The sequence below is a fragment of the Rhinoraja longicauda genome, chromosome 1 (assembly GCF_053455715.1).
Source record: "Rhinoraja longicauda isolate Sanriku21f chromosome 1, sRhiLon1.1, whole genome shotgun sequence".
NCBI classification, from domain to species: domain Eukaryota; kingdom Metazoa; phylum Chordata; class Chondrichthyes; order Rajiformes; family Arhynchobatidae; genus Rhinoraja; species Rhinoraja longicauda.
Window position 1 is genome coordinate 10,930,523 of NC_135953.1, and position 27,607 is coordinate 10,958,129.

Consider the following 27,607-nt stretch of genomic DNA (forward strand, 5'->3'; position numbering starts at 1 on the left):
CATTATCAATAATACATATTTGGGGAAAAACCTTATGAAGTAGAGACAATCAGGTTAATAACCATGAGAGCATGTGTTTAAAGTGATCATGAAACCAAGCAGAATTTGGAGAAATTAAAGAAACAAGGAAAGTAATGGAATTATAGTCAGACAATTGTCTATAAAAATCAAAGCCTATGAGGTATGCAATGTAAAAAGCATGCCTCTGCAGAGGTCCTTCTGCAGTTGTACAGGGCACTAGTGAGACCGCACCTGGAGTACTGTGTGCAGTTTTGAGGAAGGATATTCTTGCTATTGAGGGCGTGCAGCGTAGGTTTACTAGGTTAATTCCCGGAATGGCGGGACTGGAATGGACTGAAAGACTGGAGCGACTAGACTTGTATACACTGGAATTTAGAAGGATGAGAGGAGATCTTATCGAAACGTATAAGATTATTAAGGGGTTGGACACGTTAGAGGCAGGAAACATGTTCCCGATGTTGGCGGAGTCCCGAACCACGGGCCACAGTTTAAGAATAAGGGGTAAGCCATGTAGAACTGAGATGAGGAAAAACTTTTTCAGTCAGAGAGTTGTGAATCTGTGGAATTCTCTGCCTCAGAAGGCGGTGGAGGCCAATTCTCTGAATGCATTCAAGAGAGAGCTGGATAGAGCTCTTAAGGATAGCGGTGTCAGGGGGTATGGGGAGAAGGCAGGAACGGGGTACTGATTGAGAATGATCAGCCATGATCACATTGAATGGCGGTGCTGGCTCGAAGGGCCGAATGGCCTCCTCCTGCACCTATTGTCTATTGCCTCACTGGATGATTGGGAGCAACAAGTCTGTAGAACAAACATTGCAGAAGGAAGGCAAGTCAAATACTTAAAGAACCTGGATTGCAACTCAGCTGGTGTAGGTCACCTAAAGCAAATAGGTGGGATTTTGGAACTTGTGAACCTAAATTTAAGAGTTGAGTAACTACATAATAGTTAAGTAACTAAAATGTTAATTAAAGCTTGAAACTTTGTAATAATGATGTAGCAAAGAGGTGAATTAGTTTTGCTTCAAGTTATGTAATGCATTTTTGAGGTTAGTTTCGTTTTTTAGCTTAGAGATACAGCGTGGAAACAGGCCCTTCGGCCCACCGAATCCATGCAAACCGGTGATCACCCCATACGCTGGCACTATCCTACACACTAGGAACAATTTACAATCTTTCCCAAAGCCAATTAACCTACAAACCTGCATGCCTTTGGAGTGTGTAAGGAAACTAGAGCACCTGGAGAAACCCATGTGGTCGCAGGGAGAACGTTCAAACTTCGTACAGGCAGCATCCGTGGTCAGGATCGAACTCGGGTTTCTGTCGCCGTAAGGCAGCAACTCTACCGCTGCACCACTGTGCCACCCCACTAATAATATTTGTACCAATTGCGATAAAGTATAGTTATTAGGAAAAGTCATTGTCTGGTGTGGTTTATCGGGTGCTGAACTTTAACTAGCAACACGTGGGTTCCCAACTGTCCCGAAATGGAGGAATGCAGATCTTGAAGGGTCATAGGAGATTACCAAGAAGGGGAATGGGCAGGCACTGAAGTGATTTAACTGCAAGGGTACAATTTAATAAGCACTATCACACAGGAAGCCAAGATAAATCAGCAAGCACACTATTGATGGGTGAATAGGACTCGGTGCAGACAGGAAGAGCTTACACCACGTGTACAGAGAGTGTGAAAGCCAAGAAGCTGCCACATCCTGTTATTTCACAGCAGCCAGCTTATAGTGCTTATGTATATGAATTATACCTTGAAAAACCATGACATAAATCCCTGTAACTGGGAAGAACACATCAGATAGCTTGTGATCTTTTCAGATGGACTGCATTACACTGGCTAATCCAGTGCTGAGAGAACATCTCATGAACCATGGAGTTTGGTCAACCATCCGGCAAAAGAAACGCAAACTTGAAAGTACATACCATCAGATTCAGAAAGAGCTCCATCCCCACTGCTATCAGAGTACTGAACAATCCTCTCATAAACTATGGGTGTGGTCCCGATCTCCCTACCCACCTTATTGAGGCTCAAGCACATGTTTTACAATCTGCACTTTCTCTGTAACGCCATGAAACTACAACCTTATTTTCTGCATTCTGGTATTTTTCTCTTTGCACTACCTGTTGTACGTGTACAGTTTGATTGCGTTGAGGTACATATGAATTCATTAGATAGCATGCAAACAACGTTTTTCCGTTATATCAAGGGGCACGTGACAACAAACCATTATCAATACCAACTGGCTCCCAAATTGCCTTATTGTTTGAGGACACCTGCAAGTGCTACATGGTGGTATTAACATTGCATAATTACAAGGAGATACGAAATACAGAGAGACCAAAGATAAGAACAGAATTGAAGATTGGAAATGGATTGCAGATCCAGAGGGAGGAAAGTAACATTGGGGAGGGGGGTGGTGGGGTATGGAGTAGAGAAATAGATTGTGAATCCAGGGGAGGATACAGGAAAGGGGGTTAGTTTGAGGTTACCTAAAATAGAAGAATTCAATCATCATACGGTTCTAGTGCACAATCTTCTTCTCCAAAAAGCCCCTATTTATCTATTCCTTAATGTATCTCCACTTTCTTCAACCCTGGCTTTATTCAGATTCCTTAATGAACAGACACATGACTTAAACTCACTTCTCGGCACCAGATCGAGGTTCCACAGCTCTGACTGTCTTCTGCGTGCGCTGCAGCAACAGCAGGTCAGACTCCTGGTCCGTCACGTCCTCATCCCAGCGGCTGCATCCCCCCATGGAGCAGACGTACCGCATCTGGATGGGGTTGGGTGGGGAGGAGCGGGTGCAGGAGGTAAAGCAGAGGAGATCCCCCGTCAGCAAAAGCAGTCAGACGGCAATGGTGCAGAGAACCACCAACTCGTAGCATCCAATATTACAAGCACCATCAGACAAGCGAGTCCTCACTTGGGGCTTCGCGTAGATACCGTGTGGAAGGTATTGCAGCGGCAAGACATGTTGCAAAAAACGGCTGCCACTGTGCCTTGCAAGGACTGCAGTGAAGGGCACCCTTCTCCAATGTGAGAAGATGTGCAGGCTCGAGATGTACGACGCTGGAACAGTGACATCTCGTCAACAACACGCATCATTATTAACGTGGAAATTAGTGGAATACATCAAGCTGCAGATTTCCACGACTTACTGGTCGATTGCTGCTGCACCAGCATTTTCCTCCATTAATTGCAAAAACGCTGGATTTGCACGTTAAACTTGCAGTAGAAACTCCTTATTAATAGCGCAGCAACATCTTATGAATGATGTGGTAATTGCTGATGCAAACGCAATCAATCTGCCAAATTGGGAAATTCAGTCCTGTAGCACGTAAATTATTCTCAGCATTCTCTGAAATTCATCTTTTGTTTAAACTACATTCTTAATTCATTTGTTCTTTCCTCCTCTACATTTCTTTCTGCACTTGACTTGACTATTTTAAGGTGACTTCCATTCTTTCCTCAATCACTTAAAGTGTAGATCATTATTTATACTTAAAGTGCAGATGAAAAATATTAATTGCCACAACCTTGATTGCATCAAAGAATCAATGTCAACTGGTACCTAAAGACACATCAGATTCACATCCAAAACAGACGAGTTGTGGGTTCAATTAGTTTAGTTTAGTTTAGAGATATAGTGCGGAACACTGACCAGCGATCCCCACACATAAACACTATCCTACACACACTAGGGACATTTTTTTTTTACACATACGCCAAGCCAATTAACCTACATACCTGTAAGTCGTTGGAAACCGAAGATCTCGGAGAAAACCCACACGGTCACGGGGTGAATGCACAAACTCCGTACAGACAGCACCCGTAGTCGGGATTGAACCCGGGTCTCCGGTGTTGCACGCGCTGTAAGGCAGCAACTCTACCGCTGCGCCACCGTGGCCGCCCTCATGATGCTTCATCTACGCTAGTCCCGTTTGCCCACATTTGGCCCATATTCCTCTAAACCTTTCCTATCCATGCCGCTGTCCAAGTTTCTCACTTACCTTTCCAGTGTCGGCATCCAGCCCGTAGCTTGTCCGGGACTTCCCTCCAACCAAGACTATGTCATCGCCAAGTCGATAAGAAGATTCCAGGAGAGACTCAACCGTGAAAGGAACCGCCTCCATGCTTTCTCGGTCTCGATCCCATTGGAAAAGGTGCCCATCCAGCGACGGAATTATCACTTTGTTCCCAAAGACCTGCATGAAAGTAGCAGTCACTGTCATTATGCTACATATGCTATGGACTGTACATAACATTGTCATCGGCAGTCCCAGTTAAAACTCTAAGATAATATCAATTTTTTGCTGTACTTGCACAGGATGAAATAACTCCATAACTCAGTTGATTTTCCAACAGAATCAAGAGGAAAAACCTGGATTGACTGGAGCTTAAACCTTTTACAATAGACCTACTTTGAAATACCTGAAAATCTTAAATTTTGTATTGCTTGTCTGGCAAACCCTGGTCGTAAGATTACAATTCCATCATATTTCAAAATATTATGAATTCAAACTTAAAATATATTTCAACAACTGACTTAAATTAGTGGAGGCATTCAGCATACCTTTGCAATGTTCTGGACTGACCTCAACTGGAACAGTATATACAATTCCTGTTGCTTTATCAAACAGATCGCAAGGGTGTAGGCAAGGTTCACAAAGAATAACAAGAATGATCCCTGAAACAAGTAATTGCTGTTGTAACGATAGTCCCAGTGCCTCTGCCACAATTTCTCCGAAGAGGAGCGTGAAGGTCTTATCTTCCGTGCCCTGAAAGTCGGCTGCCTGTGGCGCCGCTGGGGCACGAAGGCCGAAGGTGGCCAGGCGAAGAGGGGAGCAATCGGATCATGGCAACCGCTGCAATGGGACTTTATGGCGCCAAAACCTGGGAACTCTTGCACATTCTCTCAGTGGGCTATTTCCTTGCACTTGGTTGTACTTATGAAAAGCAATCATTTTACTGAACTGTACGCAACAACAAGAAATCACTATACTGTGGTACATGTGATAATAAAGAACTATTGAACCAACTGTGAGGGTGGTTTGATACAAGTATATAAAATGACGAGGTGGTATTATAGTGATGGACTGGGCTACATCCACAACTCGATGTAATTTCTCGTGGTCTTTGTTTGGCAATAGCACTGCACAAGACAGCACGAAATTGCAGAGTTGTGGATGTAGCCCAGTCCATCACACAGACCAGACTCCCCCACATCAACTCCTTCTACTACTTTGGGCACGATATCCGAGGAAGGATGTGATGGCTCTGGAAAGGGTCCAGAGGAGGTTTACAAGATGATCCCAGGAATGAGTAGGATAACATATGATGAGCGTTTGAAGGTACTGGGCTCATATTCGTTGGAGTTTAGAAGAATGAGGGAGGACCTCATTGAAATGTACAGAATAGTGAAAGACTTGAATAGAGTGGATATGGAGAGGATGTTTCCACTAGTGGGAGAGTCGAGGACCAGAGGTCAAAGCCTCAGAATTAAAGGACATTCTTTTAGGAAGGAAATGAGGAGGAATTTCTTTAGTCAGAGAGTGGTGATTCTGTGGAATTCTTTGCCACAGTAGGCTATGGAGGCCAAGTCAGTGGATATACTTAAGGCAGAGATAGATTCTTGGTTAGTAAGGGTGTCAGAGGTTATGGGGAGAAGGCAGGAGAATGGGGTTAGGAGGGAGCGATAGATCACCCATGATTGCATGGCAGAGTAGACTTGATGGGCCGAATTGCCTCTTTCTACTCCTATCACTTATGATCTACATCAACTCCATCTACATTTCAGGGAAAGTAGCCAGCATAATCAAGGACTACTTACCCCAGTTATTCTCTATTCTCCCCTTCTCTCGTTGGCATGAAGATACAAAAGCTTGAAAGCATGATCCACCAGATTCAGGGAAAGCTTCTTTGCCTTAATGGTTGTTGCATAAGGTAAGGGTTATAATCCCAATCTCCAACCAAACTCATTGTGGCTCTTGCATTTTAGTTTTTAATCTGCACTTTCTCTGTAATGCTGTAACACTATATTCTGTATGTTGGTATTTTGCACTTTGGGAAGTCGAATGCAAGGGGAAAGTATGCAGTTTATGGGAAGACCCTACATCATTGATGTACAGAGAGATCCTGCCCTCATGGGTTGGGGCATTGAGTGAAAGAGTCAGAAAGTCAGAAGTTACACAAGGAATCACTTTTTTTTGTGGTTGGAATCTGGAATGCAGTGCCCACAGGTGCAGTGGAGGCAGGTTCCAGTGTGGCCTTCAAGGGGAAACCGGATCAACATATTGTGGAGAGGCAATTACAACTCCACAGTGAAAGGACAGCGAGAGAAAGTGGACAGATGTCTAGAGAGATAGCATGGGCTGAGCTGAGTATGGGCTGAGAACCCTAGTTCTGCTCTGTAAGCACTATGAATTAAACATAATTTTATTTACATAGAAAATAGGCGCAGGAGGTCATTTGGCCCTTCGAGCCAGCACCACCATTCATTGTCATTGTGATCATCTACAATTAGCACTCTAAGATATTTTAAAATTAAAGTCTGCTTTTTGATTTTCTCCTTGTTCAGGCAGTTTGATTAGATTGCAGTGTAGTGAATGGACACTGGAGATCCCGTTGGTTGATGCCTGATAACATCATGCACCGAAAAATGGTTTCACCATTTTGGTAGGTTTACAAACCAGTAAAACTCCCATTATACCACAATGACTCCCTCTTTAAAAGTCTATACAATCATTGAAAGTGAACTTCAAACCAAGCAAGAAACCAATTAATAAACTTAACCTATTGATACTCAAGAATGTAGTAAAGAGGAACAGGAAGGGGCTGTGGGTTACCAAAATGACTAGTCAGGTTAGTGCTTCCACTCAACTGGAAATCAGTTCAAATTGGTTTTAGCAACACTTTTTGGGAACACCAGATTCCCATCATAAACTGATAGAAACCAGGAATAAAGTATTGTGGAACATCTTCCAGGTTACCAATAACCTCAATACATACCAGGTGCTGTTCAGCATCAGCAAGACACATGGCATGAAGTTGCACTTAAACCAACACGATACAGTCCTTCCTTTTCCTGGAACTTAGCGGCCAATTTTATAATTTGCAGGAAACAGTCAAACTACAGGTAATACCGTGACAGGAATAGCAGTATTCAAGAAATCTAAAAAATCAAGAACCTGTTTGCCATGGACAAAAAAAAATAGAAGAATGTTTGGAAATATAACATACTGTTCACACAAAGGATAAAAAAAGGCACATACACTCTTCATAAATGATGCTGAAATAGTAATGAATGCAAATGAAAAAAAACTGTCAAAGTCTTAAGTGTTCCAGCCAGAATCCTGGTCTGCTCTCAAGTATAAATAGGAAACATTCAAATTCTGGAGGCAGTGCTGAAATGATCCAGGAAACTAAGCAATAATTACAGAAGCTGGGTTTAAGAGCCTTGAAATAACTGAAAGAATAATGCAACGTCAATCTTGATGCCATCAGTGTGAGGGATATTAAGGGAGATCCTGGGTGCTCTTGTTGTAGTCTGTGGCCTATTAGAAAAAACAGGCAGACAACCGAATTCGTTTAACCTCTTTATTCTACTCACCCAGGTGGGAGAGAGTCTAGAAACCGAAGCGTTTAGAAACGCTTAGGAAGCTAGTGTAGTCTCTCTCCCCGAATGCTAACAATTACACATATTTATACCCGAAATACATGTGTCAGTACATTTCCTGTTGCTACCTTATATGGCAAGTTTTACAATGTCCTATAAATCTTTGTGTCTTTCGGGACCTCCGTGTCCGTTGTGTCCATCGTGACCTCTTCTTTCTTGGGAACAGAGGGCAGTCCATATGGCAAGTTGTTCTTCTTAACACTTCAAAGGATGGCTAACCATCAAAGCCTTAAAGCCAGTTGCCCATATCAAAGGATACCCTTAGCCATAAACAGGATGTCCTGGCAACATAATCGAGCTGGAGCTTTTACACCTTTTTAACACCCCTGCAATAAAACCCACATGGCTACGCTGAATTTGAGCCCTTACACTCTCTCAAGTGGATGCAAAAGAAAACAATCTGTAGGTATCATGGAAGTTCTCCCTGGTGTTCAGGGCAATATACACACATCTAAAATCAACAACATTGAAATAAATTACTTAGTAAAATATTTCATTTCTGTTTGAATGACCTTCCTGAATTTCTTCCATTTTCCACAGAAACCAAACTTCAAAAAAGTCTTCACTATGTCAAGAAAGATGCAAGATAAAATAACGGAAACAAATTCATAGAATGTTTAAAATTCAAATTGTAAGCTAAGGAAATTCAGAAAGTAAGTTTATTATTGTCGTGTGTACTAAAATACAGTGAAAAGCTTTGTTTGATATGCAATCTCTATGCATTCATATGATCAGATATGCTCTCTATAGTGCACCTGTAGAAGTTCGAGAGTGTTCGTTGGCATACCAAATCTCTGACTCATCATCATCTGTAATCCATCCACAGCGAATTTGAAGACGGAACAGAAACTGCGTCAGGCTATATAGTCATGAGTATAGAGTGAGCACGCATCCTTCATGAGCTCCTGTACTGATGGTTATCGATGATGAAGTGCTGCTGTCATTTCGTACAGATTGTGGTCTCAGCATTGTAGCGCATCAGTTCCATAGACAAAATCCAATGTCCATAATGGAGTACCGGTGAATTGAATAGCATCCTAGCTTATGGAAGGACTGTTTAGAAGCCTGATGACAGAAGGGAAGGAGCTGTTCCAGAGTCTGGTGCGTGCTTTCAAGCTTCTGTACCTTGTGTCAGATGGGAGCAGTGACAAGCCTTTGATTATGTTGGCTGCTTTCTCAAGGCTGTGTGGTGCAGATAGTCAATGGTAAAATGTCTGGTCTGTGAGATGGTCTGAGCTACATCTATACTCCAAAGACGTACAGGTATGTAGGTTAATTGGTTGGGCAAATGTAAAAATTGTCCCTAGTGTGTGTAGGATAGTGTTAATGTGCGGGGATCGCTGGGCGGTGCGTACCCGGTGGGCCGAAGGGCCTGTTTCCGCGCTGTATCTCTAAATAAAAATAAATAACTCGTGGCAATTTCTTGCAGTCTTGGGCAGAGGTGCTCTCAAACTAAGCTGTGATGCAACCTAACAGTACATTTTCTATGGTGCATCTATAAACCAATAAAAGAGTGGCATTACAAAATTCTCAACTGCAAAATAATTAGCATCAATCGACTCCCAATAGAATCAATTAAGAAATACTTTGTTCTTACAGTGTGAAAACACAAGACACTGTGGATAAACAAAGGAGGAAATTACTGAAAACAAAGCAGCAAATTAGTTTTTTTATTGGCTTTTGATGATGCAACAAGATTAACAGAGAAAAGTATACATATTCCAAGTAAAGATTTTGGTATCCGCTAGAACTACAACACACTAAAGGGAAAACCAATTCATGTTAGTTGTGGATCCTGAACTTGTATTTATACTCTCCGGGGCAGAAATCTCAATTGTACAACACTATACAGTCAGTGTTTCCTGATGGTTGCAACAACAATTATGAACAGAAGTCCTAAAATTGGAACTCTATTCTTCAATCTTATGTGTAGGAAGGAACTGCAGATGCTGGTTTACACCGAAGATAGACATAAAAAGCTGGAGTAACTCAGCAGATCAGACGGCATCTCTGGAGAAAATAATTAGGTGACGTTTTGGGTAGAGACCCTTCTTGACCCGTCTGAAGAAGGGTCACAACCTGAAACGACACCTATTCCTTTTCTCGAGAGATAATGTCTGACCCGCTGAGTTACTCCAGCTTTTTGTGTCTGTCTTTAATTTTATGTTCCAGGCTCCCAATATTAAGAACAAGATCTTCAATTAAAAGCAGCAATCGTTCAGGATTTAACGGAAGTGTGTTTGTTGTCCTCACAGCTTGTAGTTAAATATCTTGTTCTGACATCATAAGAAATTATTTTAAATATGTTCCTCCAAGGTCAAATTGATTTATGTTAATAGAAATATACAAAGGCACTGTTGTAAACCTGTTGATTTAAGTTTTAAAAACTTTATCTGAAGAGCTGGATATTCTAAATAAAGATTTACACATTATTAGATTCAACAGAATATGATGTAATATTCAATATATACTTAAATAAGAAAAATAAGTTGACTTCCTATTCTTCCCTCTTCTAAAAAAAAATACTCCGTAGGATAGTTGTGTGCAGAATGACTTCAGCAAATGACATCAGGAGGTAGTGAATAGATGAACCCGCACTGCATCAATCCCATCTATTGGGCTCTGAACAGAAGGCTGACCGCAGCTAAATATTTTACAATAACACAATCTGGCATCTTATTGAAAAGCTCCAGTTAAGGGGATCAGCGCTGGGAATTTATCAATAACAAACCCTCGGTAAATCAGAGCTGGGCTCTCTCCGCAGGTGGCAGTGCTGAAGGTGCAGTGTGAAAGGAGGTGACATCATCTATCTCCCTCTCTAAAGACCATTACCTCACCAGCTCATCTGCTAGTATGACTCATACCAGATTGTAGGCATTCTTAATGCTTCCAAGTGGCATTGCTTTCAAACAGTAATTCCCCTTGCAAAATGTTTAAAGATCTCGCAGAATGCCAGAGGGCAGTCAAGCTTCAACTTGAGAAGAATAGGATACACAAAAATTCTCGTGGGGGTGGGGGGGGAATAGATTTCACAGTCCACATTCCTTAGTTCTCATTAGCTACAAAATGATTCATAGAGGAAATCTGTCCCTCTATCTCTGCCGTCTCCAAAAGCAAAACAACTGGAATCATAAAAATCTTGTAAGGATACACTCTGGGTACTGTGTACAGTTCTAGGTTATAGGAAAGAAGTGACTGCACTACAGAAGGTGCAAGAGAGGATGTTGCCAAGATAGGGAAATTACTGCACTTGAGAAAAGATTCAACAGACTTTCTCTAGAATAGAGGACTTTTGGAAGGTGGGGCCTATTTGACAGAGCCAAATTAAGAGAATGTAATAGCGTGAAAAAATATTTTTTTAAATCACAGCTGCCGAAAATCAAAAATAAAACCAAAAAGTGCTAGAAGTTATGACTTCATACACTTCGCCACCAATTTCCATCTTGCTCTTAAATTTCCATCCTGCTCTTGGACTATCTCAAGTCAAGTCAAGTCAAGTCAAATTTATTTGTCACATACACATACTCGATGTGCAGTGAAATGAAAGTGGCAATGCCTGCGGGTTGTGCACAAAAATAATTACAGTTACAGCATATAAATAAAGTTAATAAGTTACTAAACATAGCACAAAAAGTGTCGACAAAAATTTAGTCTCTGGGGTTATCAAAGTTGACAGTCCTGATGGCCTGTGGGAAGAAGCTCCGTCTCATCCTCTCCGTTTTCACAGCGTGACAGCGGAGGCGTTTGCCTGACCGTAGCATCTGGAACAGTCCGTTACTGGGGTGGCAGGGGTCCCTCATGATCTTGCTTGCTCTGGATCTGCACCTCCTGATGTATAGGTCCTGCAGGGGGACGAGTGTAGTTCCCATGGTGCGTTCTGCCGAACGCACTACTCTCTGCAGGGCCATCCTGTCCTGGGCAGAGCTGTTCCCAAACCAGACTGTAATGTTGCCGGACAGGATGCTCTCTACAGCCCCAGAGTAGAAGCAATGAAGGATCCTCAGCGACACTCTGAATTTCCTCAGTTGTCTAAGGTGGTAAAGGCGCTGCTTAGCCTTACCCACCAGTGCGGCAATGTGCGTTGCCCACGTCAGATCCTCTGCGATGCGGACTCCCAAGTATTTGAAACTGCTCACCCTATCCACAATAGACCCATTTATCTCCAGTGGCGTGTACGTCCTTGGATGTTTAGCCCTTCTGAAGTCCACAATCAGCTCCTTTGTTTTAGTGACATTCAAGAGGAGGCTATTGTCCTGACACCAGAGTGCCAGATCAGCCACCTCCTCCCGGTAGGCCTTCTCATCGTTGTTGGAGATCCGGCCCACCACCACAGTGTCATCAGCAAACTTGATGATGGAGTTTGAGCTGAACCTGGCCCTACAGTCATGTGTGTACAGGGAGTACAGTAGGGGGCTAAGGACGCAGCCCTGGGGGGATCCTATGTTCAGGGTGAGGGAGCTAGATGTGTGTTCCCCCATCCTGACCACTTGGGGCCTGGCAGTGAGAAAGTCCAGGACCCAGGCACACAGAGGGGTGCTAAGCCCCAGTTCCAGCAGCTTCTCAACCAGTCTGCTGGGGACTATTGTGTTGAATGCTGAACTAAAGTCAATGAACAGCATCCTCACATAGCCCCCCTGGCTGTCCAGGTGAGAGAGAGCGGTGTGTAGAACCTGGGAGACCGCATCATCCGTGGACCTGTTCGGACGGTATGCGAACTGTAGTGGGTCCATGTTGCGAGGAAGGAGGGCGCAGATGTGCTTCTTGACTAGCCTCTCCAAGCATTTCATGACAACCGAGGTGAGGGCCACCGGTCGGTAGTCATTTAAACACGCTGGAGAGGCATTCTTTGGCACCGGTACAATGATGGATCTTTTGAAGCATGCAGGGACCACGGACTTTGCCAAGGAGAGGTTGAATATTGTGGTGAGCACTGGAGCAAGCTGAGTAGCACAAGACTTTAGTACTCGCCCAGATATACCATCTGGGCCTCCAGCTTTCCTCGTGTTCACACGCGTCAGAGCCCACCTCACCTCATGCTCGGACACCGAGAATGTGTGCACATCCCCGGCGGTGGATCCCCCTCCAGCCTCGCTAGCCAGCGCCCCTTCGGTGCTGTTTTTAGACGGCGAGCTGGTGGTGTTACCCGTCTCAAACCGTGCGTAAAAAGAGTTCAGGTCATCAGCTAAGGAGGAGCCGGCACTTCCGGTTGAGGGGGTGCTGGACCTGTAGCTAGTTATAGTCCGTAGCCCCTGCCAAAGGCGCCTGGTGTCCTGCTGCTCCATCTGTGACTCCATCTTGTCCCGGTACCTCTTTTTTGCATCCTTCACTGCCCTTCGCAGTCGGTAGGACTCTCCCTTGTAGTCGTCCGACATCTCCCTACCTTTTCGGGATCTCACCATCTCCATCACAGGAGACAGACTAGTGACTCCCACAGCTATCTGGACTACACTTCTTCCCACCCTGTCTCTTGCAAAAAGTCTATCCCCTATTCCCAATTCCACCATCTACACCGCATCTGCGCACAGGATGGAGTGTTTCATACTAGGGCATCATCACCTAAATTCTCCATCTCAATAATGAGTTGTGTTTATTGTCATGTGCACAACTCGTCAGGTACAGGTATAATTTAAATCTTGCTTGTAACAGCATCACAGGCACACAGACTAACTTTTCTGGTGTTGGACTCTCACACTGCTCCAATGAAGATCAAATCAAGATAAAAGATCAACCTTTGACCAAATCCTTTGACATCTTTTAGAGCTTCAGGTTCTGAACATGAAATCACCAGTGACGAAGTGGACCCTTTAATGAGACTCAAGGAACTATACGATTAACCATCTTAGTGTCTCAGTCAAAGTGTCTCAGTCAAAGGCTGTGATCACAACTCCAAAGTTATCACAAAATGCTGGAGTAACTCAGCAGGTCAGGCAGCATCTCTGGAGAGAAGGAATGGGTGACGTTTCGGGTCGAGACCCTTCTTCAGACTGATGTCGGGGGGGCGGGACAAAGAAAGGATATAGGTGGAGACAGGAAGACAGTGTCTCGATCCGAAGCATCACCCATTCCTTCTCTCCAGAGATGCTGCCTGACCTGCTGAGTTACTCCAGCATTTTGTGATACCTTCGATTTGTACAAGCATCTGCAGTTATTTTCCTACACTCCAAAGTTAAGTGAGTACAGCAGGACATTTATACACCTAAACAGATAACAACTGAGGAAGTACAGATGTGAGGTATGTTAATTACAGGAATTGTGCTTTACTCTTACATTGTATAAAAGTCGAGACTTCTCAGTTCCGAATGCAACAAGGTACAAAGGTAACCTCAATGAAGGTGTTAATTGCGAGTCTGCGAAAACTAAGATAAAGTGGAACTTACAGTTAGTATGTTAGATGATAGATACTGACAAGTGCCTTTTGGACTCTGCGAGTAACATAGTGTAAAGGTAATGTCAATGAAGGTGTTAATGGCAAGTCTGCAAGAACCGGGATATAGCGAAACTGACAGTTTATATGTTAATGGCAGATGCCAGCTGGCAACTTGAACTAAAATATTAATAAACGCCTCCAACAATTTTTGGGCCATCCACACCAGCCTTTTCATTTTTGTATCAACCTGGCTAGTTGATGGTTTTCTCGCCTCCAGTTCTTCAAACCCCCGCCCCCTACTTTCAGTCTGAACAAGGGTCCCAACCTGAAACATCACCCATCCTGTCTCCAGAGATGCTGCCTGACCTGCTGAATTAATCCAATACTTTGCGTCTTTTATTCTCGCTGGAGTTTACATCCTCCCCCAAGCCTGCGTATGTGAGGCGCAAACGCAACTCGCGGGCCAGGTAATGAGAGTAGAGAGTGACTTCCCAGACTCCATGGTCATTGCTCTGGGGGATTTTAACACGGCTAACCTCAGCCGAGAGTTCCCCTCCCCTTCCCAGATCTCCCACTGTCTTCCTGTCTCCACCTATATCCTTCCTTTATCCCGCCCCCCTGACATCAGTCTGAAGAAGGGTCTCGACCCTAAACGTCGCCCATTCCTTCTCTCCTGAGATGCTGCCTGACCTGCTGAGTTACTCCAGCATTTTGTGAATAAATACAGACATTACATTATCTGCCCCACCAGAGGGGAGAGAACATTCGATCATTGTTACACTACAATCAAGAGCCGTGCGGCTCCAGGAATCTGATCATTGTTTAGTTCACCTTGTTCTGACCTACAGGCAGAAACTAAAATCTGCTCAGCCTGTGGTCAGAACAATGAAAAAGTGGTCAAGCGAGGGCATTGAAAACCTAGTTCTGCTTTGACTGCACTGATTGGAATGTGTTCAGGGAAGCAATCTCAAGCCTCGATGAAGATACAGGCACAGTGACATCATATGTCAGCTTTTGTGAGGACAGTTGCATTCCCACTAGGATCCGGAACATGTTCAACAATGCCTTCGTTTACAGCAGAACTCAGACAGCTCCGCCAGTCTAAAGATGAGGCCTGCAGGAGCGGGGATGCAGACCTCTACAGGCAGGCCAAGTATAAGCTGAGAAGAGGAATCAGAGCTGCTAAGGAAAGGTACTCTGAGAAGTTGAGGAGCAAGTTCTCAGCTAATGACTCTTCTTCAGTGTGGAAGGGCTTGCAGGAAATCACCAGGTACAAGAGGAAAACCCCACACTCCTTGGACAATCGTCAGCTGACGAACAACCTGAACGAGTTATACTGCAGGTTCGATAGACAGAAACATAACGCCCTCCCTCCCTCCCCCACCCAGTCCTCCCCATCACGACTTCACACCTACTTACAGCCTGACTCCGCGGTCTGCAAGGGCTGGCCCCTCGTCCACTACCCTCCCCATCCTTGCTGCCCAACATCAGTCTGGCCACTTCTCCATCACTAACAAAAGCAATTGAGGAGGTGGAAAAGCTATTCAGGAGACAGAAAAGCCAGAAATTTCCAGGACCGGACAGTGTTTCCCCCTCTACCCTGAAGCTCTGTGCCGAAAAACTGGCACCAGTCTACACAGATATTTTCAATCAGTCCCTGCAAACCTGCACTGTCCCTGCCTGCTTCAAAGTCTCAACTATTGTTCCCGTACCCAAAAGGCCAAGGATTACTGGTCTAAATGACTACAGGCCTGTCTCACTGACCTCTGTAGTCATAAAGACCCTTGAAAGACTGGAGGTGTTCAGCGAAACGATCGCCGAGCCTGAGCTTGGTCTCGCCGATGTAGAGAAGTTGACACTTGGAACAGCAATGCAGTAAATGAGGTTGGAGGTGCAGGTGAACCTCTGCCTCACCTGGAAAGACTGTTTGGGTCCTTGGATGGAGTCGAGGGGGGAGGGAAAGGGACAGGTGTTGCATCTCCTGCGGTTGCAGGGGAAAGTACCTGGGGAGGGAGTGGTTTGGGTGGGAAGGGATGAGTGGACCAGGGAGTTTCAGAGGGAACGGTCTCTGAGGAAAGCAGAAAGGGATGGAGATGGGAAGATGTGGCCAGTATTGGGATCCCGTTGGAGGTGGCAGAAATGTTGGAGGATATGTTGTACGTGACGGCCGACGGGGTGGAAGGCGAGGACAAGGGGGACTCTGTCCTTGTTAAGAATAGGGGGAGGGAGAGCAAGAGCGGAGCTGTGGGATATTGAGGAGACCCTCATCTATAACGGAAGAGAAGAATGAGGACATCTCCGATGCCCTTGTATGGAACACCTCATCCTGGGCACAAATGCAGCGTAGACGGAGGAATTGGGAGTAGGAGATAGAGTTTTTACAGGAAACAGGGTGGGAAAAAGTGTAATTAAGATAGCTATGGGAGTCAGATTTTAGCTCTGCATTCAACACCATTGTGCCAGAGCTACTACACTCCAAACTCTCCCAGTTGACTGTGCCTCTGTCAATGGACCTTGGCAGACAGGAAGCAGCATGCGAGGCTGGGAAAGCACATCTCGGACCCGCTGACCTTCAGCATAGGAGCACCGCAAGGTTGCGTACTCTCTCCTCTCCTTTACTCTCTCTACACCAACGACTGTACCTCCACAGACTCCTGTCAAACTTCTCAAGTTTGCGGACGACACAACCCTGATTGAAGGTAGACACAAAATGCTGGAGTAACTCAGTGGGTCAGGCAGCATCTCGGAAGGAATGGGTAACGTTTCAAATCGAGACTCTTCTTCAGACTGAAGAACCTGATTGGACTGATCCAGGATGGGGAGGAATCTGCCTACAGACAGGAAGTGGCACAGCTGGCGTCCTGGTGCCATCGCAACAACCTGGAGCTCAATGCTCTTAAGACGGTGGAATTGATTGTAGACTTTAGGAGAGCTCGCCCTGCCCTCCCCTCACTATCAACAACACCGCAGTCACATCTGTGGAGTCATTTAAGTTCCTTGGAACCATCATCTTCAGGGACTTTAAATGGGAGGCCATCATCGACTACACAGTCAAAAAAGCCCAACAGAGGATGTACTTCCTGCGGCAGCTGAGAAAACACAATCTGTCACAGGCAATGAAGGTCCAGTTTTATACTGCCATCATAGAGTCTGTCCTCACCTTCTCCATCATGGTCTGGTTTGGCTCAGCCACCAAGCATGACATAGTCAATAGTCAATTTATTTGTCACATACACATAAATGTGCAGTGAAATGAAAGATTACCCACAGTCCAACAATAAGACCAATAAAAATAAGATTCAAGATTCAAGAGATTCAAGATTCAAGATAGCTTTATTTGTCATCCAATATTGGACGAAATTCAGTCACCCACAGTCCAACAATAAAAGCATTAAATAAGCATTAAAATTACACAACCCCAAAAAAAAACCAAAACACAGTCCAACAATAAAAGCATTAAATAGGCATTCAAATTACACAACCCCAAAAACCCCCAAAACACAGTCCAACAATAAAAGCATTAAATAGGCATTCAAATTACACAACCCCAAAACCCCCAAAAACACAGTCCAACAATAAAAGCATTAAATAGGCATTCAAATTACCCAACCCCAAAAACACACCAAAAAGAAACATCCATCAAAGAAACATCCATCACAGTGAGTCTCCTCCAGTCCTCTCCTCACTGTGATGGAAGGCCACAATGTCTTTCCCTTCTCCTGCTGTCCTCGCCCGCAGTCAGGTTGTTGTGGTTGTAGGCCGCACCGGACGGTCCACAGCGGCCCAAGCCCAAGGCGAGTTGCAGCCGCTCCCGCAGCCTCCGAAGACGGCCGGCTCCGCCGATGATAAGTCCGATCCGGGGCGGGCGAACACGCTGCTGCTGCCGCTGTTGCTGCACGTCGGGGCGGTCGTGGCTCCCGACATTGAAGCCCCCGCCCAGCAGAGAAATATCCCGCGGCATATCTTAGGCCGCGCCGGACGGTGAAATGTCCTCGACCCAAGCCCCGCGATCCGGGGCGGGCGAACCCGCTGCCGCTGCCGGAGCTCCCGATGTCGGCATCCACGCGGCCCGAGCCTAAGGCGAGTTGCAGCCGCTCCCGCAGCCTCCGAAGACGGCCGGCTCTGGTGATGGCAAGTCCGATCCGCGGGCTCTGCGAACCAGAGCCCTGGAGGCCGACAGCTCCAGGAGTTGGGCCGATGACAGGCCGCAGCAGGAACGGAGACACCACCCAGAAAACAAAGGTCGGGTCTCCGTTCGGAAGGGACACATATTTACAATGTTACAGTTCCCCCCCTCCCCCCCACATACACACATAGTACACAAACACAAAAACACCACATCACAACTACAATTAAGACAAAAAAAACAACAAAAACACAAAGACAAATGGACCGCAGGTGAGCCGCAGCTGCTAGGGCAGCGCCGCCATTTTGGATAACATAAAAATATGCAATAACACACACAATCATAAACCAACACCAAACAAAAGAAACATCCATCACAGTGAGTCTCCTCCAGTCACCTCCTCACTGTGATGGAAGGCCAGAATGTCTTTTCTCTTCCCCTGCCGTCTTCCCCCGCGGTCAGGCTGTTGGAGTTGCCACGTCGGGGCGGTCGGGGCTCCCGACATTGAAGCCCCCGCCGGGCGGAGAAAATCCCGTGGCCTATTCCAGACCGCGCCGGACGGTGAAAGGTCCGCGGCCAGCCGACTCAAGCCCCGCGATCCGGGGCGGGCGAACACGCTGCCGCTGCCGGAGCTCCCGATGTCGGCCCCCACCCAGGGGCCTGTGAGCTCCCGACGTCCACGCGGCCGAAGCCTCCGGAGACGAGTCGCAGCCGCAGCCGCTCCCGCAGCCTCCGAAGGCAGCCAGCGTCGCAGATGGCAAGTCCGGTCCATGGGCTCTGTGAACCAGAGCCCAGGTGGTCCCAGCTGGAGGCCGCCAGCTCCAGGTGCATGGCCGATGGTAGGCCGCAGCGGGAACGGAGACACGGCCCAGAAACAAAGGTCGCGTCTCCTTTCGGAAGAGACAAATTTACAATTTTACAGTCCCCTCCCCCACCACATAACACACAACCACAAACACTACATCATATCTAAACACGACATCCGGAGTCTGCAGCGCATCGTTCGATCAGCCGATAAGGTTGTTGGCTGCAACCTTCCCCCCATCGATGAACTGTACACTGCAAGGGTCAGGAAGCGAGCGGGTAAGATCATCTCTGACCCCTCTCACCCTGGCCACAAACTCTTTGAAGCACTTCCCTCTGGAAGGCGCCTCCAGACCGTCAAAGCCACCACAGCTCTCCTGTCCTCTACTTACTACAGACCTATCCATGTGTTCTTTCCGCCTACATGTTTTATCTCTAACTTTACTAGCTCTGAAGAAAGGCATTAACCTGAAACAGTTCATTCTTTCTCCACATATGCTACTTGACCTTAAGTATCACCAACATATCCTGTTTTGATTTCCCCCAAAAAATGCAATTTGGCTCAGTGGCAGACTGCCACAACATGACAAAACACAACACCAAGCGACACTTCAGCAAGGAACTAGTAAATTGTCAGAATCTGTAAAACAACAAAATGACATATCCTGAAGATAATAGTAAGGTACACAATTGACACTGCCCTGTCAAACAGACGCGAGCCATCATATTATTACCATGATCTTTCTTGACGCACTCCAGTTTGTGTAAAAGGACTGCATGTCAACAGAGCAATGGCACCTTCAGACTATGTTCGTGCATCAGTGCTCAGCTAGCGCAGATCAACATCTGGCATGGAAATCATTATTCTACCAGGATAAATGTAGAAGGAATGTATACCGTTAATACCAGGATCATTAACAACATTGACATACAAAGGAATTTTAAATCCATCGCTCTCAGAAAACTAATCTCCTCTGTCTTCAAATGATCCATATGCCTTCATTGCCTGCAAATACATATGCCTATCCAAAAGCCTCTTAAACACCTCCATCATATCTGTCTCTACCACCAGCCCTGGCAGCACATTAGACACGAGACCCATGACTCAATGTAAAAATTGAGGGGGGGGGGGAAGAAAGCTGGGCGAGAGGAGAGGCAGGACAAAGTAATGTGAACACAGGCTAGAGGGTTATTTCTGAAGAAGGGTCTGAAGAAGGGTCTCATTCCTTCTCTCCCAAGATGCTGCCTGACCTGCTGAGTTACTCCAGCATTTTGTGAATAACTAGAGGGTTACTTGATTGGCAGATTGTTGGACAAAGGTCAGAGATGAAGAGACAGGTATGAGGCATAAAGAAAAAGTTGTGCATTGTTGAGTTCAGAGATAGAAAAGTTGCAAACTGTGTATCCATTGTAAACGGTACAAATGGAAGGGATGGGGGAGGGGAAAAAGCCGATGCACGGTCAACCAGCGGGAGGGGGGAAAGATACCTCTTCTTTGTTACTTGAAACAGGGAAATTCAATTTTCATACCATGACCAAAGTGGATTATGAGGCGCTGTTCATCCAGTTCACGTGTGACCTCACAATGGCAATAGAGAAGGCCCAGAACAGAAAGGTCAGTATGGGAATGGGTAAGGGAGTTAAAATGGTTGGTAACCTGAGTGGACCGGGCACAGGTTGAGTATATATGCTTGGGTTCACCAATGTACAGGAGCCCACAATGGTAACACCGGATGCAGTAGATAAGGTTAGAGGAGGTGCATGTGAACCTCAGCCACACCTGGAAGACTGCTGGGCTCCCTCGATGGAGGCAAGGGAGGATGAATAGGGACAGGAGTGGGGAAAAGTACCTGGGGAGGGTGTGGTTTGGGTGGGATGTGAACCAAGTTGTGGAGGGAGTGCCTAGTGAGGTGAAAAGTGTGGAGAATTCTATCCTTGTTGAATCTGGGGGGGGGGGAGAGAAGAAGCGACAGTGGAACTATGGGGCATAGAAGAGACCATGAACCATGAGGACTTTTGAATGAGAAGACACAGAAAGTGCTGGAGTAATTCAGCGTGTCAGGCAGCATCTCTGGAGGACGCGAATAGGTGATCAGACTCAAGTCTGAAAAATGAGCCCCGACCCGAAACGTCAGCGTGGTTTTGGAAAACAGCTCCATTGAAGACCATAAGAAATGACAGAGAATTGTGGGTGAGGCATCAACCATACACAAACCAACCTCCCTTCCATTGACTCCATCCACACATCACACTACCTCGGCAAGGCCACCAGCATAATTAAGGACGTCTAACCCCAGACACTCCCTCTCCCATCAGGCAAGGAATACAGAAATGTGAAAACGCACACCTCCAGATTCAGGGATAATTTCTTCACAGCTGTTATCAGGCAACTGAACCATCCTATCACCAACTAGACAGTGGTCCTCACTTATCATCTACCTCATTGGAGACCCTCCGTCTATCTTTAATCGGACTTTACTAGACTATGTTGCAATAAACGTTATTGCCTTTATCCTGTATCTGTACATTGTGGATGGCCTGATTGTAATCATGTATAGTCTTTTTCCTTCTTGCAGACAGAAGAAGTTGAGAAGATGGTTGGGGCAGGGGAATTTTGATTTGTCCTCCAACGATTTAACCTTGTGCACCTATGAATAAGGCATGGGAGAACTAATATTCTTCCAAAAGTGTTTCTTGACCTTGATGTTTAATTTTCAAGTTTCTTCATATTTTACTTGGAATAATATTGTCACATATCACTATTAAAAAATGGGACATGAAATTTAAATTTTCTAATGAACATTGTGGAAATGGTATATTAATAAACAAATAATGTCTTTCAAATTGCATTTCCTGACGCGTGGCAGATGGTACAGCTGGAGACACTGCATGTCACAAGAATAATGTTTGCGGGCAATCACGACCATTCCCATGTGAAATCACTTTAATATTGTCAAAGCAGTTCACCTTTCATTTCAAGGTATGGAACAGTGAAGCATATTTGAAAAGGAGAACTCTGGGCTTATCCCAAAACAATCAAATATACTATGATGGTCTGGTTATCTAGTACTACTGATAATTTATTGTATTGTTGATTATTGTATATCTATTTGTGTTGTTGGTTTAATGTGCCTGTAAACCTGCAGCAAGAATTTCATTGTTCCGTTCCTAGTACATATGAAAATTAAAAGCTCTTGACTGCTTGATAGTTGTCAGACCGCACAATACAACTCAACTGTATGCTAATAAAATAAAACAGTAAAACAATCAATAGTTAACCGATCCTCCAATCCTGTCTTATTTAGCAGATTGTATCAAAGGCTATATGAAAAATTCCACATGCCAATACACATTTGGAATGCCTTTAGTCATTCACAAATATTTCACCCCTTAGAACAGTAGCAACTTATTTACATGATATAATATGCCAAATCTCCACATGTTGTTATTAATAATTAACACTAGCACTTCCTCGAGACTTGGATTTCACTCCTCCTTTCCTTATCGGAAACCCTTTTGTCTCCTTGCAGTTCAGTTTAGTTTATTGTCACGTGTACCCAGGTACAGTGAAAAGTTTTTGTTGTGTGCTAACCAGACAGCAGAAAGACATAACATGATTACAATCGAGCCATTTACAGTGTATAGAGACATGATAAGGGAATAACGTTCAGTGCAAGGTAAAGCAAGCAAAGTCCGATCCAGTATAGTCCGAGGGCCATCAATGAGGTAGATAGTAGTTCAGCACTGTTCTCTGGCTGTGGTAGGATGATTCAATTGCCTGATAACAGCTGGGAAGAAACTGTCTCTAAATCTGGAGGTGTGTGTTTTCACACTTCTATTCACCTGTCACTATCTGGCAGTTTATTCCATATATCCTCAACCCTCTGTGTGACAAAATTGCTTAAGTACGGCTTCATCAATGTCATATAGAACAATAACATAATGAAGGCCAATGTACCAAAAGCCTTCTTCACCACCCTATCTACCCATGATGCCACTGTCAGGCAACCACAGATCCCTCCGCTCTACAACACTCACCAGGGCCCTACTATTCACTGGTAAATGGGTGCAAAACCAGCAGGCTGCTGCCAAACTTCCCGAGAATAGTTGGGAGTTTCAAGCATCCAGGCAAGTTGAAAGGATTCCAACTCACACCTACTCCGTGCCTTATAAATAGTGGAAAGGTTTAAAAATATCAAATATATAGCCTGAGGGCAATAACGCTACAGCAAGTCAACACAAGTATCAACTATAAACATACCATGATCATTATCACTTCTGTGATAACATCCACAAGGGTACAAAAGTTTATTCATTCAGTGCAAACACCAAAATGAAACACTACATAATTTGTTAAAAGCTGGCATCTTGAGGATTAAGTCCCATCAGAGTTCTTCAAGCCTCACTATGCTTTTTGAACTCAAAACTTTGAAACCAATGAATATGTAATTGTGAGACTGTTTCCTGAAGAGTTAATTGCCTATCCATAAAACCAGAGCACCTGGAGGAAACCCACCAGGTCACTGGAAGAACTTGCAATCTCCACACAAACAGCACCCAAGGTCTCGATGGAACCCAGGTCTCTGGCGCTGTGAAAGAGCAACTCTACCAGCTGTACCACTATGCCGCCTTAAATTGGTGGGGCAGGCATGATGCAACAAGGATATTTGAACTCTGCAGCAGGTTATGGGTAGGTTGAGTGGGCGGAATCTAGGCGAATAGAGTTTAATGTGGGGACATGCAAGATCATGAATAAGAGAAATCTAAAGGCAGACTATGATCTAAATGGAGAGAGAGTACAGAGGGATGGAGGTTTTTTTAAAGATTTTTTAGATTTAGAGATACAGCGCGGAAACAGGCCCTTCGGCCCACCGAGTCCGCGCCGCCCAGCGATTCCCGCACATTAACACTATCCTACACACACTAGGGGTAATTTTTACATTTACCCAGTCAATTAACATACATACCTGTACGTCTTTGGAGTGTGGGAGGAAACCGAAGATCTCGGAGAAAACCCTCGCAGGTCACGGGAAGGACGTACAAACTCCGTACAGACGGCGCCCGTAGTCAGGATCGAACCCGAGTCTCCGGTGCTGCATTCGCTGTAAGGCAGCAACTCTACCGCTGCGCCACCCTGCCGCGAAGCCAAACGGCATGTTGACCTGAACTACTATCTACCTTATTGGAGACACTGACTATCTTTGATTGGACTTTACTGGCTTCATCTTGCACTAAATGTTATTCCCTTATCATATAGCTGTACACTGTGAATGGCTTGATTATAATCACGTATTTACTTTCCGCTGACTGGTTAGCATGCAACAAAAGCTTTTCACTATACTTTGGGACAAGTGACAATAAACTAAACTAAAGGTAAACTAAAACTACTGCGAGAGGGTTGGAGTTTAGAGATAGGGTGGTGTTGCTAAAGTTGTAGAGGGTGCTGGTGAGGCCACACCTGGAGAACTGGGTACAGTTTTGAACTCCTTATTCAAGAAAGGATACAGTACCATTGGACAGAGTCGAGAAGAGAATGACTAGGCTAATTTCTGGGATGAGAAGATTGTCCAGTCACAAGTTGGCACAGTGGAGCAGCTGGTAGAGTTGTTGCCTACCACAACTCAGTCAGGTTTGTAGTTTAATTGACTGTAAAGTGTGCGTTAGTGGATGAGAAAGTGGGATGAGAAAGAACTAGTGTGAACAGGACATTCACAGGAAGGTCAAAAAGCTGGAGTAACTGAGCAGGTTGGGCAGCATCCCTGGAGATCATGGGCAGGTAGATGTTTTAGGTCAGGACCCTTCTTTTAGGTTTATTATTGTTACATGTACCGACGTACAGTGAAAACCATTGTTATGCGTGCTATCCAAACAGATCAGATATAGCATAGAGTTTAGTTTGAGCTTAGTTTAGAGATACAGCATGGAAACAAGCCCTTCGGTCCACCGAGTCTGCGCTGACCAGTGATGCCCGCACATTAACAGTATCCTACACACACTAGGGACAATTTTATATTTATAGCAAGCCAATTAACCTACAAACCTGTACGTCTTTGGAGTGTGGCTGGAAACTAAAGATCTCTGAGAAAACCCACACAGGCCTTGGGGAGAATGTACTCTGTACTGACAAGCACCCGTAGTCAGAATCAAGCCCGGAACCCAGGTCTCTTGAGCTGCAAGGCAGCATCTTTATCGCTGCGTCACCACACTGTGGAGAATGGGAGATTGAAGATGGGTCTCGACCCGAAACCTCACCCATTCCTTCTCTGCAGAGATCCTGCCTGTCTAGTTGAGTTACTCCAAAATTTTGTGTCTATCTACAGGAGATTGATGGAGTATGGACTCCATGGGTCAAAGGGCCTGTTTCCATGCTGTATCTTTCAATGATTCATCTATCACGTGAGCAACTCTGACCTCACCCTGTCGGAGATATTCCCATTGTCCTATCCATCCCTCCAATTTAAAATTAATTGGTTTGTTCATATTTCCAGATATGACTCAGGATCTGATGGCCTTTGATCTGAAATATTAACTCTGCTTCTCTTTCCAGAGATACTGCCTGGTTTGACAAGCGTTTTGAACTTTTAAAGATCAGTTAAACTTAATCCACAGCTGCTGCTGGTAGTACATTGAAAATACATTGAAAAGTAGACAACTCTGTGTTTACAGACCAGGAAAATCAACATCCCGCCCAGTGGCCTGGATTATGAGATCAGGTGTGGAGCAATGGGAATGCAGGGAAAATAGATTACAGAGAAAATTAGGGATGGAATGGTGTTGCTTTGCAAGTTAGCAGAGGCTTGTTGGGCAGAATGGCCCCTTCTGTGCTTTTAAGGAGGTAAAGAAAAATGATCCTCTCGTGTGTTGCATGAATTACCCAGCATCAGTTACTCTCGGTCACTATTGGTTTTGATTTATTATTATCACATGTACTGAAATTCATTGAAACACTAATTCCAGATTGTCTCTGATACCCAGCAACATTGGTGCAGTCAAACACAATGCAAGTACCCAAATGGCATGGACTCGATGAGCCGAAGGGTCTGTATTTTACGTTTTAAGGGGGGTTGAGGGGGGATGGAGCGGGTGAGTGGGGGGGAGGAGGGGGGGATAAGGGGGGATGGAGTGGGTGATGTGAGGGAGGGGAGGGTGCTAGACCAATGCAGGAGAGGTTTGGGGGAGTTTTAAGGGGGGATGGAGTGGGTGAGTGGGGGGAGCAGGGGGGATAATGGGGGCTGAGGGGAGATGGAGTGGGTGAGTGAGGGGCTGAGGGGAGGGGGTTAAGGAGGGTTGAGGGGGGATGGAGTGGGTGAGTGGTGGGGGGGGTGGGGAAGGGTGGAGGGTGCTGGACCAATGCAGGAGAGGTTTGGACCCAACGGTACACAGCAGCTAGTTGCCATTAAAACTTCCCATCGAACAGCACTATGAGGGTATCCTCAGCAGAATGACTGCAGCATTTCAAGAACAGTCACCACCACCTTCTCAAGACCATCTAAGGATGGCCAAAGGAAAAGTGATTGGACAAATTTTTTTGCAGAAGGCAATGCCCATGTTCACAAAAAAAGAGAAAAAAGTTGGAAAAAAATCATGGATTTGGTTGAAAAACTGAAATACCAAACATAGAAAAAGAATTAAAGTAATGACACTAAACGCACGGAAAAGGCAGCCAGTACCAAAGCCCCCCACCACCCTGGCCATACTCTCATTTCATTCATATCATCAGGTAGGTGGCATAGGAGTCTAAAAACCGTGACCACCAGCTTCAAGAATAGTTTCTTCCCAACAACGATCAGGTTCTTGAATACTACACAACACTAACTTCAACCATGAACAATCAATTGAATCTGGTTGCACCGAGGGCATTTTTTTGCACGAGAATTGGGGTTACTAATTTATTATATATAATCTATCCACATTCTGAATGTTGGCCTGTTCTGCCTCAAGTAAGAAGTTCATTGTTCCGCAGTTGGTACATATGGCAGTTAAACACTCTTGCTTTCTCTTACCAACTTCCACAGAGGTACCATGGAATGCATTTTATCAGGATGCATCACAGCTTGGTTTGGGAACAGCTCCATCTAAGACCGCAAGAAATTGTGAACGCAGCCCACACCATCACATAAACCAACCTCCCTTCTATTGACACCATTTATACCTCACGCTGCCTCGGCAAGGCCAACAGCATAATCAAGGACGAGTCGCACCCTGGCCACTCCCTCGTCTCCCTTCTCCCATCAGGCAAAAGGTATAGAAGTGTGAAAACGCACACCTCCAGATTCATGGACTGCTTCTTCCCAGCAGTTATCAGGCAACCGAATCATAGAAACATAGAAAATAGGTGCAGGAGTAGGCCATTCGGCCCTTCGAGCCTGCACCGCCATTCAATATGATCATGGCTGATCATCCAGCTCAGTAGCCTGTACCTGCCTTCTCTCCATACCCCCTGATCCCTTTAGCAAAAAGGGCCACATCTAACTCCCTCTTAAATATAGCCAATGAACTGGCCTCAACTACCTTCTGTGGCAGAGAATTCCACAGACTCACCACTCTCTGTGTGAAGAAATGTTTTCTCATCTCGGTCCTAAAAGACTTCCCCCTTATCCT

General features: G+C 45.2%; 1 protein-coding gene across 1 annotated transcript in view; it reads right to left on the reverse strand.

Annotated features, from left to right (window-relative positions):
• Window positions 1-27,607, reverse strand: part of eif2ak3 (eukaryotic translation initiation factor 2-alpha kinase 3) — an 87,291-nt gene that overhangs the window by 41,859 nt on the left and 17,825 nt on the right. Inside the window, exons 3-4 of the mRNA XM_078407145.1 lie at window positions 4,045-4,239; window positions 2,674-2,807 (exon numbers count right to left, since the gene is read on the reverse strand). Coding sequence (XP_078263271.1) covers window positions 2,674-2,807; window positions 4,045-4,239 — 329 coding nt within the window. The remainder of the gene's footprint in view (window positions 1-2,673; window positions 2,808-4,044; window positions 4,240-27,607) is intronic.